The 18,510-nt window shown below is 38.9% G+C and overlaps 5 protein-coding genes across 5 annotated transcripts; 3 read left to right on the top strand and 2 right to left on the bottom strand.

Moving 5' to 3' along the window:
- Positions 1–749: 749 nt before the first annotated feature.
- Positions 750–4,101, bottom strand: K444DRAFT_691587 (uncharacterized protein; the record flags this gene model as incomplete). The annotated part of the gene is made up of 11 exons (XM_024887798.1): positions 750–1,400; positions 1,474–1,702; positions 1,758–1,846; positions 1,899–2,457; positions 2,521–2,581; positions 2,636–2,712; positions 2,753–2,823; positions 2,885–2,988; positions 3,033–3,304; positions 3,464–3,669; positions 3,919–4,101. The coding sequence occupies 11 exons, from the start codon at positions 4,099–4,101 to the stop codon at positions 810–812; spliced, it is 2,442 nt and encodes an 813-aa protein (XP_024734430.1). The 3' UTR covers positions 750–809.
- Positions 4,102–4,364: 263 nt separating this feature from the next.
- Positions 4,365–4,935, top strand: K444DRAFT_614920 (uncharacterized protein). Its single transcript, XM_024880615.1, has 4 exons — positions 4,365–4,529; positions 4,609–4,656; positions 4,717–4,727; positions 4,799–4,935. The coding sequence occupies exons 1-4, from the start codon at positions 4,419–4,421 to the stop codon at positions 4,830–4,832; spliced, it is 204 nt and encodes a 67-aa protein (XP_024734429.1). The 5' UTR covers positions 4,365–4,418; the 3' UTR covers positions 4,833–4,935.
- A 756-nt stretch (positions 4,936–5,691) lies between these two features.
- On the top strand, positions 5,692–7,016 carry K444DRAFT_644408 (uncharacterized protein; the record flags this gene model as incomplete). The annotated part of the gene is made up of 5 exons (XM_024884959.1): positions 5,692–5,827; positions 5,878–6,179; positions 6,236–6,538; positions 6,605–6,757; positions 6,813–7,016. The coding sequence occupies 5 exons, from the start codon at positions 5,692–5,694 to the stop codon at positions 7,014–7,016; spliced, it is 1,098 nt and encodes a 365-aa protein (XP_024734428.1).
- Positions 7,017–7,601: 585 nt separating this feature from the next.
- Positions 7,602–10,900, bottom strand: K444DRAFT_29206 (kinase-like protein). Its single transcript, XM_024871672.1, has 5 exons — positions 10,151–10,900; positions 10,005–10,042; positions 7,990–9,951; positions 7,773–7,930; positions 7,602–7,725 (listed from the first exon to the last, which is right to left on the bottom strand). Coding segments are annotated over exons 1-5 (2,829 nt in total). The 5' UTR covers positions 10,821–10,900; the 3' UTR covers positions 7,602–7,724.
- A 734-nt stretch (positions 10,901–11,634) lies between these two features.
- K444DRAFT_29153 (uncharacterized protein) lies at positions 11,635–12,585 on the top strand. Its single transcript, XM_024871666.1, has 3 exons — positions 11,635–11,930; positions 12,004–12,194; positions 12,242–12,585. The coding sequence occupies exons 1-3, from the start codon at positions 11,802–11,804 to the stop codon at positions 12,369–12,371; spliced, it is 450 nt and encodes a 149-aa protein (XP_024734426.1). The 5' UTR covers positions 11,635–11,801; the 3' UTR covers positions 12,372–12,585.
- Positions 12,586–18,510: the final 5,925 nt, after the last annotated feature.

Here is an 18,510-nt window from a genome sequence, read left to right as displayed (position 1 = left end):
TAGTGCGAAAGAGCGGGCGAACTAAGCATTTGAGTTTTAGGTCTAATGCTTGAATAATCTAAGTGACGGATTATAAGTAGTATATAGGGCTTGTAGTCAATTCTCTAATATAATAGGCGGATGCCGCTGTAGCCGAGAACTAATTTAGGAAAATAGGTTTGGAACCGTTGACTATACTACATATGTTGATTATAAGCACTAATTAATTTAAGTAGGATAACTTGTGGCGCTTTCTATGCTTAAGATAATGGGGACGCTTCGGTCAGTAACCTCTTATAAAAACAAAAGCTTTGAGGGTCTTGGGCAGCTGGGCTTTATTTTCCTCGTTGGTCTGCGGAGATTGAGGGGTGATTTGTGTTAGAAAATTAGCAACGTCTTGGAACTTTTTGTCCTTCTCGAAACTTGGGGCGCTTTCACTTTACTTTCACTTTCATCAACTTGATTAGCTTCTTGACAACTAAATTTCTTAAATGTGACGAGAGCAGCTTGTTGTCAAGTGACACGGTGAGCCAAGCCGATGCTCCCTGGATCTTACTTCGCCCCCTCTCGTAGCAACCCCAACATCTGTTACAGGATAGACTCCCGGTGGGCTCCAACGATGGCAAAGGCCAGAGTAGGGGGTAGAAAGATGATGTATTTCTATGGGGGCAGCTAGCCAAAGTAGTCCTTCCTTCCCTAGCGGCTGTTGACTTGACAACCTCCAAATTTCCCTCAAGTGAGAGGTATCAACCAGGCGAATTCATCATTTTGGCGACTTTTATTCTGTTCATACATGGGTATTACATTACGATTACAAGGCTATGCGGACTCTATATTACATTACTCCCATCTCCCGGGTTCAAAGGATGATGGTCATATGTCTGCCTGGACCCGCTTTGGAACCCTGACTGGAATCTCCCAGGTCTATCGCCAGGTCTGCGATCTTGCCCCAAGACTTGAATATCGTCGTGCGATGATTGTGGTATGGCGCCAGCAACCGGCCTCCGCCGCGTTTCTCCCCGATTGTTTTGTTCCATTGTTTGTATCAGATCTCTCGACGGTATGGCCCTCGGGCTTGGGGTCCTCACCCGATCTGGGTATGCAAGATTCCCAGGCCCCAAACCGAAACCAAGTCCAGTGTCGGCGCGTGTTGTTACATAGCCAAAATCACCCGGCTCTGCCAACAGCCCGTTCTGACTTTGCGGGGCAGGCGATTGTGTGAATTGGTGATTCATCTCGAAGACAGTTCCTCCCGCTTCTACAAAATTTGTTCCGACTGGAGCGTCGGTCACAAGTGCTGAAGACAGCCGATCAAGGCGGTCTTGCAAATCCTCCCAGCTGCCAAGGGTGACAAACCACTCAAAATTGTTCCCGTATCGGAAGGCTTTCAGGATGAGCCAGAATATCGCGAGAGTTACGGGCTATGTAAAAGTAAGCAAAATTGCGCTTCTCAAGCGCTGCTGACTTTCGGTTGGAGGCAAAGATGAAACTCACTCCTACGAAAGTAGACCATATATCAATGTGTTTCTCGCCGCGGTTCCACCATCCTGTGGTGGCAAAGAAGAACACCGTCAAGATGCAGAATATCAGACCGATATAAGCGGGAATGGGCTGCATCCAGCCAAGTATTGTACTGAAAGGAACGCGGTCGTTGTTCACGGCCCAGTGGTTGTATTCCCGATAATCGTGGGCAAGTTGTTCAGAGTCGCGAAACCTTCTGAGCCTGGGGCGTTCTCCGTCAGTAATATGATTTTCTGGATGGCAATTGGGAACGTTACCATCTACGGTATCGGATGAACGCCAGGCAAAGAGAGCCCCAAACAATAACGACAGCAACTGTTGCAATGCCGCTCATAATCTCTTGTAACTGAGACGAGTTAGTATTCGCTTCAATCGATAATGTACACTCCAGGACCTACATCTTGATCAGTGTAGCTTTTTGTCAAGTGCAGGAGGGGAACCCAGCAGAAAGCCAGTGCCGATGCGAAGAGTGCTGCTGCAGGCACCCTTCTGGTATGAGTGGTTGTACTCAATTTCGAGACCCAGCCCCAATACCTGTTGTGGGGATCAAGCTCTCTAGTCAGGCCAAACAGGGTGCGAGATGCAACGTAGAGAGCTGTATTTGCGGCACTCAGAACCGCCATTATCAAACATCCGTTGAGGAATCCTGGCAGATCCGGTTTGTTGGCGTTGAGGATAGCGATCACCACAATTGCGTTTGTCTGGGTCGTGTTCGTCGAAGGAGCAATTGTGAGACTTCCATGGGCAATTCTGTGTGGCACACTGGGCAGAAGCGGATCCGTCCAGCGCACGTTCAGGTAGAAGCCCAGAGCGCAAAAGAAGTACATGGTTGCTGTAAGCCATGCAATGAGCTTTGCGGGGTATTTAAGGGATTGTTGGGGGTTCTTCGCCTCCAGAGCGGTGACGGCCACGATCTCGACCCCAATGTATCCGTAGGCGACGATTGGAATTGACACTCTGGGTAGGAATATTCATCAGCTGTTGTTCAAAAGACAGAGTGCTTGACTTAAAGTGACTTACAATACGGCAATTGCTGGATTGGATGCTACAATAGGATTGTTCTTGAACCCATCATTGATATCTACGGACCGAGATCAGCAACGGTTGACTTGCCAGCCAAGATGTGGATCCTCACAAGCTCCTCCAATTTTCCCGTTCGGTGTTGGTGCATGTGTATCTATCATCAATGTAATGTTAGCAGAATCAAAGCAGCTATGGATCGATGTTCTCGCCTTGGTTGTTAACTACGCACATGGCCAGAAATGAGCCGATGACGAGGGTGATTTTCAAGAGACCCATGACAGCTTCAACGTTGCCATACCACTACCATTCATGAGTAAAGCCTCAGCTGATTTAATGGGGTTATAAGAGTAATATAACTTACAAATACTCCCAAGCAGTTGACCACGAGTAAAAGTATAGGCACACCAAGAATAAACATGAGGTCCTGCAATACCACCGACCAGTCCCAATAACGAGCCAAATTTGCTGCAGCAATGATAAGGGTGGCAAAACTGATGGCATATGCGTACCTAGTTTCGTCAGCGTCTGCAAATATGTAGGAGGTGGAGATGGATACCAGTACGCAAGTCCTACAACGATTGCCAGATCTTTGTCCACAAACGCCTTTACAAACTCCACCATCGCATTTGCGATAGGCCAGTGGCCAATCATCTCCGCAACCCCTTCCATGATGCAAATGACTGCGATACCAACTATAATATATGCGATGAGGCCGCCGACAGGCCCGGCGATGTTGAGGATTTCGCCACTGTTGTCGAACAAGCCCATGCCAATTGTTCCGCTAATAACTATTAACTGCAAAACATATCGTCAGCACAAGTATTGTAACATTCAAGAATCATACGCTCACGAAAATATGTATTGGGTACAATTTCCTCCTGTTAAATAACTTCTTGTTAGCTTGCGACGGTGCGGCTTGCTGATTCTGAAGACAACTTACTTCACAAGGCGGTGCGGCCCGCCGACAGGTTGCCGCATGGTTACATGTCCGGCGAGATCGTTTGACGTTTGATGACTATCTGGATTATCTGAGGCGGAATGAGTTCTTCCCCCTAAGGTATTTGGAGAGAGTCCCCTTTCGTGCCCCCGCACTGGTTGATCCATGACAAAATGGGCGAGGAAACTTCGGACGAAAAGCTCCAGCCTCTGATGTTATGTACAGTTCTGCAGAAAAAGCATAGTTTGTACTACCAAGTGGCTGGAGCGCGCAGGCACGCGCAAGGCACGAGGTTGATTAGGGGGATAGGGAAAATCTAAATGAATCATGGGGAGGGTTTGACTAGAGGTGAGACCTTGGCCACGCCTGAAAACATCCGAAACAAGGCAACCGCTTCTTCTTGACTCCACTGCGCTGGGCAGGATCCTTAAAGTAGTGGAGCCGTGCCATTCTCATACCCGTCCCGAGATTCGGATTCTGGCCTGGGACTCGACTCCGGGCTGGTACCATTTTCCCCTCCCGCTGAAGCGGTTCACTCTCCTATCTTGGCACTGCTGACTCCTTGTGTCAAGAGATCCCAGGTTTGACGTACCAATCAGTGTCTGAAATCCGTCCAATATCTGCTCTTCTGGCTTGTTCATGGCATGTCACCTGTCCGATTGATTAGTTGATGCAAGCCATAGTTGGCTCAATCCTCGAGCTCGGTGACTGTTTGTGGCAATCGCTGCCGCTATTGATAGCGGCCCGCAGGCTCGTGGGCCGCACAGTATTGGCTACTGATTTATCCAAACGGTTGGGTTGAATAAGAGCCGCAAGCCCCCTAGCATTGAAGATCCCCCATAAATTCGAGCGTTCCAGCCGGGCCACCGCCCTAGATTGCACCATCCCGCAGCCATCCCGCGATCAACCACCAACGCCATCTCGATCACCGTTACATCAGGAGATTTTTGCAATTAACATGATGCCTAACGTCGAAAGCGTTATCGAGCCTACTTTGGCAAGATATATCGACGCGACAAAGCTGGAGAAGCTCCTGAAGAAGATATTTAACGAAGATATTGCAGTTTATGTGAGTCTGCCACACACCGTGCGAGGCGGACCGTCGGGCTACTTCCAGTTTCGAGTTGTGGCTGAGAAAGATGTCTTAGGAAAAGAATGGGGTGTTCAGCTTCACTGCGCCGAGACACCTCACCGAGGTAGCCTTGCCCCTTCTGTGCCTCGCAGGGGCAAACAAGAGACTTGCTAAAGCTTCACAGGATGAGCTCGAGTAAGTTGTGACAGCGGACGAGACTTCTGCAGTCCGGTAGCGACTCTTGCTAAGCACTCGTCTCACAATAGTTCAGTGACTGAAGACACGCGCGTGGTGGAATAACGCGTGGGAGCGGTACGAAAGAAGCAATCCAAGGGAATCATCGAGCACAGCGGCTAGAATGTGTGATGTATGCATAGGCACACCCAATACATTAAGCCTCTCCCTATTCTGCAATTGATTCCACAAATGATAAATTGCTGTTTAAATTGCAGCAGGAATAGGAACGAATGGGTGGGTTCCATCCATGCTGTGGGCGCAGCTCACCAGGCTAGTCAGGTGACACAAGGTACACTGCCCGCACCCTCCAAGCCTTCCTGGCTGCTGATCCGAGACTGCGCGGGCAACAGAGCCATAGACAAGGCATTCTGTATCAAGCTTGATAATTGTACAAGATCCAAGGAACTGTCCTTGAGAGTAACGGATCAAGGACGTGCTCAGTCGCAATGGCAACCGTCGATGAGAAGGGCCTTTTCGAAGACCGCGACGCGGTCAGCTCTTGGGAGGACGATGCGTGGGCCGAGTACGCCAGAGGTGGAAACATCTTCATCAATAATTCCGAAAGTATATCAAGACGACTGAAGGGAGCTCGGAAGAAGTTGTTTTCTAATGAAGAGAAAATGAAGGTGGATTTTTTGGATGTCGTCCAAAGTAGGCTTCAGGCGTCGGGTTTGAAAATGAAGCTAAATTTGGCTAATATTTGCCTCTCTTAAGTTCCCGAAAACGGCAACGGTTCTCGAATTCGTCATAAAACAGTCAATGCAGGCAAGGAGCTCAGAGAATATCTTGATGGGAATAATTCTCCGCATACTAGATTTATGTAAGAATGTTTGCCAAACAATGTTGCACGAGTTCTCAACTAATTTCCAGATCCATATGTGCACCCAACTCCATAAAGCCCTTGAAAATCTCCGATCAGGCAATGAAAACAATCCTTGATCACCACCGTACTGGGCCTCAGTTTTTAGACCTCCTACTTTCATTTGCTACTGGAAACAAAGAGTCAGAGGCCGGCACGGGAAGCATGATCACGAAGAACAACCCTGACGGCTCCTATGGTGTGCTCTTCACTCCATCTCAACGCCTCAATATCTAATTCTGAATCTAGAAGTACAGTATCGACTCAGCTACGTTGAAGAAGTTATAGGGAACTCGTCAAGTTCCTGGGCAATACGGCAGACTGGGATATATCATCGCCATGTCCCGAATGGACCGGGAAGCATATGGATCTTTCTCCACCCGAGACCAAACTCAACCTTACAGCAACGGATCGAAGCTTGTGCGTTAGAATGGGATCACAGTGGAGGCTCATTTGATGATTGGGAGCTTTCCCATATTCTAGCCCTGTCGTCCTATTTTGGTGATTGGAGATGGTATTTGAAAACCCTGAGTGCAGACACCGAACACATCGTATGTATCTGGACTTGAGCATGGCTCCGAGGTTGTTTAGCGCTGACAATATCAAGGCGTCTGTTGCATTGTCGCTTGACTTTGCTAGAGAAGGTCATTATGGGAGAGGCACAGATACTCTTCAAGGCTTACATAGTCTGCTCGAGAAAGTCCTGCCTCTCTCCCCTAGACTGCGCTCGACTCTGGCAACTGTGAAGTCCCTCAAGAGCCTTTATGAGACGCTACAAAGGCAGGGGTTGTATGGAGAGCTTCATTCGATCAAGATTTTGGACGAGCTTCGGTCGTATGAGGTCCATACCCATGAGCACATTGCTACCGTTGCCTTGCTAGAAAAGAGGATACAAGAAATACTGAGTTTGGTATGTCAGCACAGAACTAAAGAAATCTTCCGGGACGGTTTGAACTGATTGGGATCATTTATTTAGCTGGCAGTCGCCCTCAACCTCAAAAGCCAATCAACCGCGGTCAAGATCAATCGAAACATCTGGAGCTTGACAAAGGATACTGTCGATGACTCGGCAACTGTACGCCTAATCACCATTGTCACCCTGATTTTCCTTCCAGCCAGTTTTGTTACTGTAAGTCCACAGATGAGACTATTGATAACCCATTTATGCTAACATCCTTGAACAGTCTTTCCTCGGCATGAATCTCTTCACCTTCCAGACTTCCGACGGCTCAGGATTTGCAATCTCAAGACAATTTTGGATCTTCGTTCTGATGACAGTATCTCTAACCTTCATCACCGTAGGATCTTGGATGATCATGTCGCGGAAGCGGAGGAAACAGAAGAACCGCAACGAGCAAATGTCGACAGCGAGTGAAGAGGTGGTGTAGTTGAACCTAAACTCCATCGACTCATGGTAAATCGACATCCTTGACCTCAAAATCTCCATTGCTATGTGCAATCCATACGCGGACCATAGTGTTTGTACTGGTGTGTCGATCAATAACCACATCGCACTTCGCCGGCTTCTTCAGATAGTAAAGCAGATCTTTCTCTTCAGAGATACTCCCCAGCACCCTAGTCTCCCCAATTCGATGAATGCGTGCAATTGAAATCGTAGATTTGAATTGAACTTTGAAAGGCCCTTTCCTGGACGATCTGATGAATATAATGGCCTCCTCGTTTGGGGTGACAACGATTGCTTGTAGGTTTTTCAGTTGCTGTGAGTGGGCCGCTTGGGCAGATTGTGGACGCTCTGAATTTTGGAGCAGTGAGACGAAATCGTGTTCTTTCCATACCATGCACATTGGTGAACTCGGAAAGTGAACGATATCCTTCACAGCGGACGCCGAGTTATCACTCTCCGGCTACTTAGTTGTCAGAAATATCTTTTGTGGGAAAAAAGTTGCTTACAATTTGGCACGGGAGAACACCGTTTATATTTGTATCGACCACGTCCCATATCTTCACATTGTGTAGATTCCCTGGCAAAGAGAACCACGCAAAGGCTAAAAGGCCATTTGTGCTGAACCACACTCGTTGCAACTTGCTGCCTCCTGATGCTGGGATTTGCAATTCTTTTCCCTCGGCGTCACTATTCTAGGCTATCAGAATTTGCCTCTGACAGCGACGTTGAAGTTACCCACCACGACTCATATAATCGCACTGTATTCGATCTTCCAAGGAGCAGCCTCCCATCCATTGACACAGTAAACTTTTCAAAATAAGGGAGTTCTGTTTTGAGTTGTATTTCGTGGACCATAAGGTTGTGGTAGCTCAGAGATAATTTATAGAGGTGAAGTCCCTGATGCGAAGAGAATTAGAAGTGGTGGGATGACAGGATAAGTGAGTGAGAAATCATACCTGGGTATTATGGCTATCAGAGACGCTACACAATGCAACAAAGTCCCCGGCGAGGCTTCCATTCTGCCACTTGCAGTTCTGTGGTGGAGAAATCGTTTTACTATATGCATCACTGTCTGGACCGTATAATGTGTATACCACTGCCTCTTTTGGTGCGATGAATATAATTTTCGCACGTGTGGAGGAGATAATCGTTGAAATGACACCTGGCGGGGTTGTAAAAGGTATGAGTTCGCCTCTTTCTGAGCGGCGAGCCACCACATCATGAACAAAACTCTGGCTGGTATGCGCAGAGTCCTTTCTGGAGCGCTGCCCTGGAAAAGTCATCGGAGACTGCGGAAGAGGCATCAGTGGTGAGGTGTATTGATAGTCTGCAGTATTTTGGGCCGGGTTGTTGTAGAAGTGAGGTGGAGGCTGGTCTGACGTTCTTTGAAAGTCTACAGTATTTCGGGCCGTCGGGTTATAGAAGTGACGTGGCGGAGGCTGGTCTGACGTTCTTTGAAAGTATGCAGTATTTTGGACTGCCGGGTTGTAGAAGTGAGGTAGTGGAGGCTGGTCTGACGTTCTTTGGAAGTCTATAGTATTTTGGGGCCGGGTGTTGGAGAAATTCGGTGGTGGTGGAGGAGGAGGATTGTCTGGTCGGTTTCGAGGGGGTGCTCGACCCATCACCATTGGTGGCATGGGGCCGGGTTGTACAGTTTCTGGGGAATCTTGATGGTCAGTATCGAGAGGAGGAGTCGGTAGTGGTTGCGATATCGGCTGAAAAGGTTGAGCATTGATTTCCAAGGTGCCTCGCGTGGGCCGTGGGGAGATGGGCGGACTTGTTGGCATCTTCATGGTTAAGACGGACATTCGATCGGGTAGATCTTCTTGCTCTGTCTTTGGTGGTGAAGGCTTGATGCAAATCTGGGGTCTATCCACAGACTTTGGCTTGCTTGCGGATGAACGGGAAACATCAGATAGTAGGTTGGAATGCTTATCGAAGGAGTATTCCTCCCCTTCGCCATGGGCAATCTTGGCCAATTCGGCATGAAGGGTTGCTGCACTTGGCCTGGCTTCGGGAGGAATTTCGAGGGTCTTTTCAATCAACTTTTTGCAGTTCATGGTCATACTTCGATCAGGTAAAGTCCCTCGAAGGCCGTCCGAAGTCTTCAACCATAGACTAACATCCTTATGAATGGCTTTCCTTCCTTCCATTCTCTGACAGAAATGATCGTTTCTAGTGCCATTCTCCTCAAAGGAGGCCCTGTTGTCATCGAGTTCCTTCAATAATCGAATCCCGCCAGTGGCTCTGGCAAGAACTTGAAATAAAATGCATCCAAACGAGAATATGTCACTTTCTGGCCCAACATTACCTCCTGCTTCAACTTCTGGAGCGGAAAATGCCCCAGCTGGGCGCTTCACAGTCGTCCTCATTTGGGCCGTGATGATCCTTAGCGATTCCGCTGGGCTCGTGGTAGGGACGGTGAGAAGTGCTGACGTGGGCCTTTGTGGGGCTATTCGCTCCTTTTTGCGTTCTTTCAATGATGAAATGCCAAAATCCGAGATTTTCCACCAGCCAACAGGAGGATTGTCGTTCTGGTAGACTAGAACATTGTCAAGCTTGATGTCCATGTGGCAACAAACAAGAACTTTTCCTGAGATGATTTGGCCTTCATGAAGCCACCTCATAGCATCGGCAAGGTTTGATGCTTCCTTGACAATTTCGGCAACATTACCCCATGAGCCTTCGAAAGCTTTGTCGTATAAGAATTGTTGCAGGTCAGTGTCGGCAAGTGGTAAGATGATATTAAACTCTTTTTGGGCGTCCTGGTCCTCCTCATCCTCAACAGTGAAGACAGCCAGATATCGAACGATTCGTTTGTGATCAGAAAGACTTGAATTCAAATCTGCCAGGTTTCGAGCCTCTTTCTTGAAGTCACCTCTTGCTGGAAATCTTTTTCGAGCAACCCTCATCTCTTTCTGTGATTCTGATCAGTGATGTATCCTTCACAAGGACGTAGCAAGTTACGAACAGGATGCAAGAATGGTTCACCAGAGGGTGTTCTAGATTCTAGATTAAGTCAGTGAGGAGAGCTCAAGTGTTGCAGCAAATGAGCGGTCCTTGGTCGTAGACCTCTTTCAGTGATTAGGATGATCAAACCCACGGAGGAAAACTTACGAAAGTGGTGGCAAGCGATAATTTCTCTGGTGACACTTCCATATCCGCCATTCTTCAGCTTCAGTGTCTGCGATCTAATGAAGGGAAGCGGCCGTCCCTCCCGGTATATCTCGTTCCCGCCTTCTTTTATGATGATAGGGATAAAGGTACTTTGTTCGGCGCGAAACTTCCCGGCCCAATGTTCTCCGAGGAAAGGGTCGCCGTCTTGCCCCTCCAGGATCGCCAGAGGGTATGGCAAATTGTGGTCATTGCGATCCCCTCTCACCGAACCCCCTCTCTCTTCCAAGAATATATCCCCAAATGCATCCCATTTCTTCCACCCGATAGTAACCAGGATCGATAGCGTCTTGATGAGGTTTTTCGTGATATCATTAACCAAGAATATGTCCTTCCCCAACCCAAGGATAACTAGGAATCGACCCAATCTATCCCTCCATATATCCTCGAGTCTGTTGAGCGGCACGAATTTATCCGATTTGGATCCTCGATTGAAGGCTGCTGCTTCAAGCTTCTCGTTCATTTGGCAATAATCGAGGTACTCCACAGGATTTTTTATGCCTCTATCGACATGGGACGACGAGCTTTGAGCAGTGGCATCCGAAGTGTAGTCTTTGGTGTTGGATCCATTGCCTCGTGAAGCCTTCCCTTTACCCTTCCTCCTGTCCCCCATCTCTGCGCCCAGCAGATTGCTGCTACCCCGAAGAGGAAGCTCGTAGGATCGAGGGCTGCGGCTGGTGAGTTGGTGCCATCTGCAAGCTGGGGAGCCCGTCCGAAAGCCCGGGCCCGCGGGCGAGGTCTGGCAACGTAGGTGATCAGACGAGAAGATGCGTCCTAGATGTTTGATAAAGATACAATGCCATAAACTGTGAGAGTACCGAAATACAGCAAAGGAAGAAAAAGTGTGCTCCAACTTGGAGCGACGAGGCTGCCTTAATCGTGTGTAACGCGAGAGCCTGTCCGGTGTGTCGGCTACAAAACGCGTCGGCCACAGATCACTTGACCGCAAAGCTATCCAGTGAACACTCACAATCCCAAAGGCAGGAACTGCATATACCGCAAGGAATGCAGTAAGGGAGAAGCGCGCCATGACAGCTGCTATAGGAAGAGGTAAATGTTGGATAAGGGACAAGACCGGTAGAAGTGGGCAAGGCACATTTATATTCAAGCCTGCTTATACTATAGCACTCTCCTCGCCTGGACTTTAATAACTCAACTCCTCATAGTACGGATAACTTCCTTCAGAACTTCCCCAAGACACTGAGGTCATCTCGAAGACACTGGTTATACTATATCCGATTCTAAATCTAGTATATCAGATATTAATTAACCTATTAGAATCTGGGCCGAAGACACCGGCTTGCTTGCATTTATTGCTTATATCCATATCGCTTACTTTATTGTTTTCTTGCCAAGAAGGTGTATAATCTTTGCTAGTGTGAGTTCAAGTCTAACCGTTAAAGGGATAGTAGATAAGCGTTCACTAGTGGCAGCCACAAATCTTACTTCCAAGGGAGGGGGGCGCGTTTTTCCACAGATAAAAGGCACCTATGATTCCCAATACCGTTGTTAAATTCCATTGTTCAATAGCTCTTACATAGAGCGAGATCGACGAAACCTACTACAGACTTGATACGTATTTATCTTCACCACCATGGGTCCTCTTTATTTTTTGACTTTGTTCTTTAACATTCTCGCCTTTACTACGGCTAGTGTGCTCGATAAACGCTATGTTCAGGGCATACACTTGGTTAACTGCGGCAATGCCTACAGTGCAATAGTGGTAGGTTGGTTTTGTTCATATGATACGATTTTCCTATTTCAAATTAGGCGTCTTGGAATTAACTTCGAAATAGTATTGCGCTCAAGACGGCAGCTCAGCTTGTAAAAAGAACCCCTCTTCGAGCAATATGGAAAAAGTGAGATCAAATGGGCTTTTTAAGTGGGAAGGCGTAGCAAGCAAACAAGTCACATTTTCGACCGGGGTTACTTTTTCTTTCACTATTAGTATAGATGCCCAATCATTTTCTAATAATGGCCATGCTGGGTAAGTGAGATTCTATATATTTTGCAGAAAGTACTAATAAAATATAGATCTGGACTACAAAGTTACAAGAATAGCATTCTTGGAACATGGAACATAAAGAAAGATGACGGGCATTCCATGTATAATGATGGGAACGGTAATACTTGTCATAGTATATATTATGCCCTTGCTGTCTGAGAATGAGCCGCTTGGACATCATGTGACCCAGGTTGGGTTCTTCAAACTGCGAGGAACTCATATACTCGCAGGCATTTCCGCACCGGGTTCGGGCCAGCGCACGTAGTGCAAGTCGGCGCCAGGAAAGCGAGGAACTACCGACTGGTTGTCGGTGTGACGGCTGGCGTAAGGGCATGATCTGCCAAGGACAGGATATCGGAAACAGGCACAAAACGAAGCTAAGCCAGAATTGCTTAGACGTAATAATACTAAAGATCAAGGTATCCTCTCTACTTTATTCTATAGCTTAGTATTTTCCAATATATGAGATTCTTTAAACTTTGAGCCTTTGACTATTATATTAATCCCGCTATTACATAATACTAAGCTTACTCGACTCGGCCTATAAAGGTAATATAATACTACTAGCAAAGGATCCGTATTTATTCTTGGAAAGCAAAGATAGAATACTGCTTTTAATATTTAATAATCTCCTCAAACTATAAAGAACTAGAGAGCTTAACTAGAAGTATAATATCCTCTATAACCTAGTTAATCTCGGAGCCTAATCCTTAACTAGAGCAGATAATATTCCCCTTTTAATAGTCGGTTCTTTATTAATACAAAAGAAGAAAGATATTATTCTCTATAACCTAGTTAATCTCGGAGCCTAACCCTTAACTAGAGCAGATAATATTCCCTTAATACTAATAAGAGTAAAAGAACTGGCTTCCTTTCCTAATATAAGAAGAATTAGTAATAGTTTACTAATTTAAAATAAGAAAAGATAATAGTCGGTTTTAGTTTACTAATTTAAAATTAGATAAGATAATAATTAGTTATAGTTTACTAATATTAAATAAGAAGAACTTACTTAGTACTTATCTCTATAGCTAATATCTTTTCTAAAACTATTATAAATAGCCCGGGGCCAAGTACTATTACTATAAGTATATTAGATAAGAAGCTCTAGTATAATAAAACGGAAAAGCCATTATAATACTATTTCGGAAAAAGATATTAAGAAATAGCTAGTTAACTTAGAACTTAAAATTAGTATAAATATTCTAAAAATAAATAAGACCTAATAAAGATTACTTATACGAAATAATCTTATTAATAAATATTACCTTATAGCTAATAAATAAGCAAAATACTACTAGAAATTCTATTTATATATTAACTAATTTATTAAGAAAGTTAATAAGCTAGAAGTAATTACTAGTTAATTTTATATAAGAAAAAGACTAATATAAAAAGAAGTAATAAAATAGAAATTCAAATAAATAGATATTTAGGAATATTATAGATTCCTATTAGGAGAACTATTTAGGGGCTAATATTAAGGCTTTTTTTTACTTTTAGTCTATAGTAATTAACTATAGCTTATTAGAATTAAGAATCTTATTCTATTTATAAATAAAAACAATTACTAGATTAATAATTAGATATTTAATATAAGAAATAAACTAATATAGAACTTCTCTAAATTTAATAGTAAATTATTAAAAATTATTTATATAATATAACTAGTTACTAGAGATACCTATAACTTTATTTATAATTAACTAGAACCTGAATTAGTTAGATAGATCTTAATTACTAAATAGATCTTTAAGATTCTCTAGTAAGCTTATAGTAAAAATAAAGAAATAGAATATTAGAAAATAAAAGAGATATACTAGTATTTAAGATAAAGAAATAAGCTATTTCTAATATTCTAGATAAAGTTTATTTACTTAATAATAAAACTAGAAAAGTTACTAAATAACTAATATAATAATTTAATAAATAAAATAAATCTCGAGCTATTTAAAAGCTTAGGTAATAAGAAGTTTAATACTTCTAGGAACCTTATTAAGTAGTATATAAAATAAGAGAATAGGCTTCTTTTAATTAAAAATTAGTAATTTCAGGAAAAATAACTAGTAAAAACTACTTATTATTAAATATTATTTCGGGCTAGAAAGTTTACCGGAATTCAAGAAACTATAATAATCCTATATTTAATAAATTAATCTTAGTAGCTAGTATTTTTATAGCTAAAAAAGGTAGTTTACCGAGAATTTGAAAAGAAACTAGACTAGCTAGAGGGCCTTTATTATTATAGCTATAGAAAGCCTAGATATATAAAAAATACTTATTTTAACTTTAATAAGGTTATACTTATTAAAGAGAATTATTTAGAGAAAGCTAATAATTTAGGAATAAATAATAAGAATACTAATTCCTATTTATTATCTAATAAAAAGTATAATATTAATAAGTTAGGAAAAGTCTAGTTCTAGATATAAAGATAGCTTTTTTAAAATAAGAACTTTACTAAAAACCTATAGATCTTATTTAGCTAATTAGTAGAAACTAGTTTCTTATTAATTATTAAATATATTAAAAAGGTAAAACTATAATCTTCTAGTATTTAGTAAATACTAGAATAAATATATATATTCTAATTAACTAAAAGTATATTTGCCTTTTAATAAAAGTATTATAAATACTTTTATATAAACTTAAAACCCCTATTTTCTTATAAGATTTTAATAAATAATCTAGTAAAGCTATTTAATATCTAGCTATTATAAATCTAGCTATTAATTAATACTTTTAAACTTAATAATATCTGCTTATTATTAACCTTAGCTCTTATAATATAATTTTGGGAAGAAAATAGCTAATAAAGTATAATATTCTATTATACTATTAATAGAATTAATTCTATTAGCCAGAGAACTATAAGATAAATTAGCTAGACCTTATTTAGAAAATCCAATATTTTAATAAGAAATATTAAAAAAATAACTATTCTAAAAATATTCTAACTAGAATCCTAAAAAGAACTAATAAAACTAGACTCGAAAAATAAAAGAATATATTTCTTATTCTTTTATAAGATCCTCTTATAAGAAAAGCTAAATACTAGATAAGAAAGAAAGAGCTAGACCTTAATACTTTTGAAATAGTTAAGCTACTAGACTATTCCTATTATTTTATTAGAATAACTATTTTCTAATTAAGTACTAAAGATCCTAATAACTTAGTTAGATTAGTTATTATTAATAAAATTAATTATATATTTAAAAAACAGAATTATAAACTAAAAAAATATCTACTATTATTTATAGTAATTAGATAACTAATACTATAGCCTGCCGGATATTATATTTAAACTAGTAATCTAATATATTTCCTGGATATAAATAAATCCGATATTCTTAGTAATATATTATTTTTTAATTCTAAAGAACTTTAAAAACTCTAGATATTTCTTTTTATATAACTATATAATATAACTAGAGTATTCTTTAAGAAAGTAGTAAATAAGCTTTCCTAGTCTTAATTCTTTAATTATAAGCTCTATTTTAATAAACTAGATCCCTTAATAAGAATAGTTTATTTCTATAAAATAAGCTCTAGTAAACTTAAAAAAATAAGAAAGTATTTTATTAAAAACCTAAAAAAGAATTTTATTAAGCTATCTAAATCCCTTTTTTTATTACTAGTCTTATTTATTAAAAAGAAAAATAGTAGCCCATAATTTTATACTAATTATTAATAACTAAATACTATAATAAAAAAGAATTATTATTTCCTATTACTTATTACTAAGACTTTTAACTAATTAGCCAAATTATTAGTATTTACTAAATTAAATATTTAATATACTTTTAATTAAATTTATATAAAACTAGCTTCTATAATATAGATAGTTTTTAGAATAAGATATAAATTATTTAAACTAGTAATTTTACTATTTGGATTCTATAATAGTTTAGTAATTTTTTAGTAATATATTAATATTATCCTAATAGACTATTTAGATAACTTTTATTTGGCCTATATTAATAATATACTAATTTTCTTTAAGAATAAGAAAAAGTATTAATAATATATTAAAATAGTTCTATAAAAGCTTTAGAATACTAGATTATAAGTTAATATTTATAAATATAAATTTAAAGTCTTTAAGATAATATTTTTAGGATTTATTATTTTGAATTAAGATATATAAATAGATTTTACTAAAACTTCTATTATTCGAAACTAGTACTAACCTATAATAAAAAGGAAAATATAGTTGTTTTTAGGCTTTTATAACTTCTACTATAGGTTTATTTAAGTCTATAGATATATCTCTTATTTCCTAAATTATTTAACTAAAAAGAATATTTTACTAAAGTTTATATTTAATAAAACCTAGCTAAATACCTTTAATTAGCTTAAAGATCTACTTCTTTTTATTTCTATACTTCTCTATTTTAAATATAATAAAGAAACCCGCCTGGAAACTAACTATTTAGATTTAGCTATTATAGATATACTTTCTTAAAAAAGCCCAGAGAACGAATAATAGTACCCGGTCTTATTTTATTTCAAAGCTCTTTAAGAAGTCAAAAGCTATTATAAAGTTTATAATAAGGAACTTTTTATTATTATCTAAGAATTCTAGAAATAATAAGTAAAACTAATTAGCTTACCTAATTTTCTAATTATTACTAATTATAAAGTTCTCGAGTATTTTAGTACTAAAAGGCTTTTAAATAAATAATAAATCTAATAAATAGATTTCCTATTATAATTTCATTATTAGATTATTTATTAATTAGGTAAAAATAATACTATTATTAATATCTTATCCCGAAAAAACGAGTTTATACTAACTTAGAAATAGGCTAAAGAAGCTAAAAGAACTAGATAAGTTATTTTATTAGACCTAATTTTTACTTTTACTAAGATAATAAATATAACTTATATTTCTACTAAGATAAAAGAAATAAATAAGCTATTTATTATAATTAAAGTTCTATAAGCTAATTAGATAGACCTAGTTCTAGAAAACAAATACAGAAAATCTCGAGAGAATATAAATCTATAAGAAATATTAAATAGCTATATATTTTATAATAAAAGACTTATTATATTAGATAAATATAATAATCTATAAACTAGGCTCTTATAATAAATTCATAGTATAATAACTACTATATATCCCGGTTAAAATAAGATAAAAATCCTAGTTTAGAGACTTTATTAGTAGCTTATTTTTTCTTTAGATATTAATTACTTTATAATAAACTATTATAAATATTAAAGATCTTATAAGCCAAGAAATAAAATATTAGGTCTATTATATCTATTACCGGTTTCCCTAAAAATATAAGACAATTTATCTATAAACTTCTATATCTCTGGCTTTATAAATAAGAAATATAATAATATATTTATTATAGTTAATTAATTACCTAAATAATATATAAGCCTATTAATAACTAAGAATACTATAACTAAGACTATTACTAGCCTATTATATTACTATATCTAGTAATTTCGAGGATTTCTCTTTATTATTATAAGTAACTAAGAACTCTAATTCATTTCAGACTTTATAAATAAACTATTAAGATTAATTAGAACTAAGCTAAAGCTTTTAACTATAGAATATACCCAAACTAATAAATAAACAGAAATTATTAATTAGATTATTAATACCTGACTTTATTTCTTTATTAATTACTTTTAGGATAATTAAATAAATTTACTTCCGGTATTTAATATTATAAGTACTACCTGCCTATATAAATTAACTAGCTTATTTCCTTTAATAATTAACTATAAATATAAACCCAGGCTAAACTTTAACTAGATACTATTAATAATAAAGTTCAAAATACCGAAAAAGAAACTTAATTAGGAAAAAGTATAATAATAGGCTAAGAGAATTAATATTACTATTAATTATACCCGAGAATATATAATAATAGCTTAGGAATATTAAGCCAAGTAAGCTAATAAGAAATAATAAGAACTAGACTTTAGTTTAGGAAATATAATCTATATAATTAAAAAGATATAGAAAACGAACTATTTATCTAATAAATTAGACTATTTTCTTATTAGACTATTTAAAATTAATAAAATAGTCGACTATTTATATTAATTAGATCTTTTCCTATTATATAGGATTTAATTAATTTTCTATATAAATAGACTTTATAAGAATCTTACTAATTTATTATCTGGCTAGACTAATAAAGAGCCTAGTTCTACTAAAGTTAATAATAAACTCGAATAGGAAATTAAAAAAATTCTCTTTTCTAAAATACTTTATAATAAGCTTTACTATAAGATTAAATAAAAGAAATAAAATATAAATAATAAATAG

This window comes from Hyaloscypha bicolor (assembly GCF_002865645.1).
Source record: "Hyaloscypha bicolor E unplaced genomic scaffold K444scaffold_116, whole genome shotgun sequence".
NCBI classification, from domain to species: Eukaryota; Fungi; Ascomycota; class Leotiomycetes; order Helotiales; family Hyaloscyphaceae; genus Hyaloscypha; species Hyaloscypha bicolor.
Note: the sequence above shows the minus strand (reverse complement) of the source record. Positions and strands in the feature narration are given on the sequence as shown.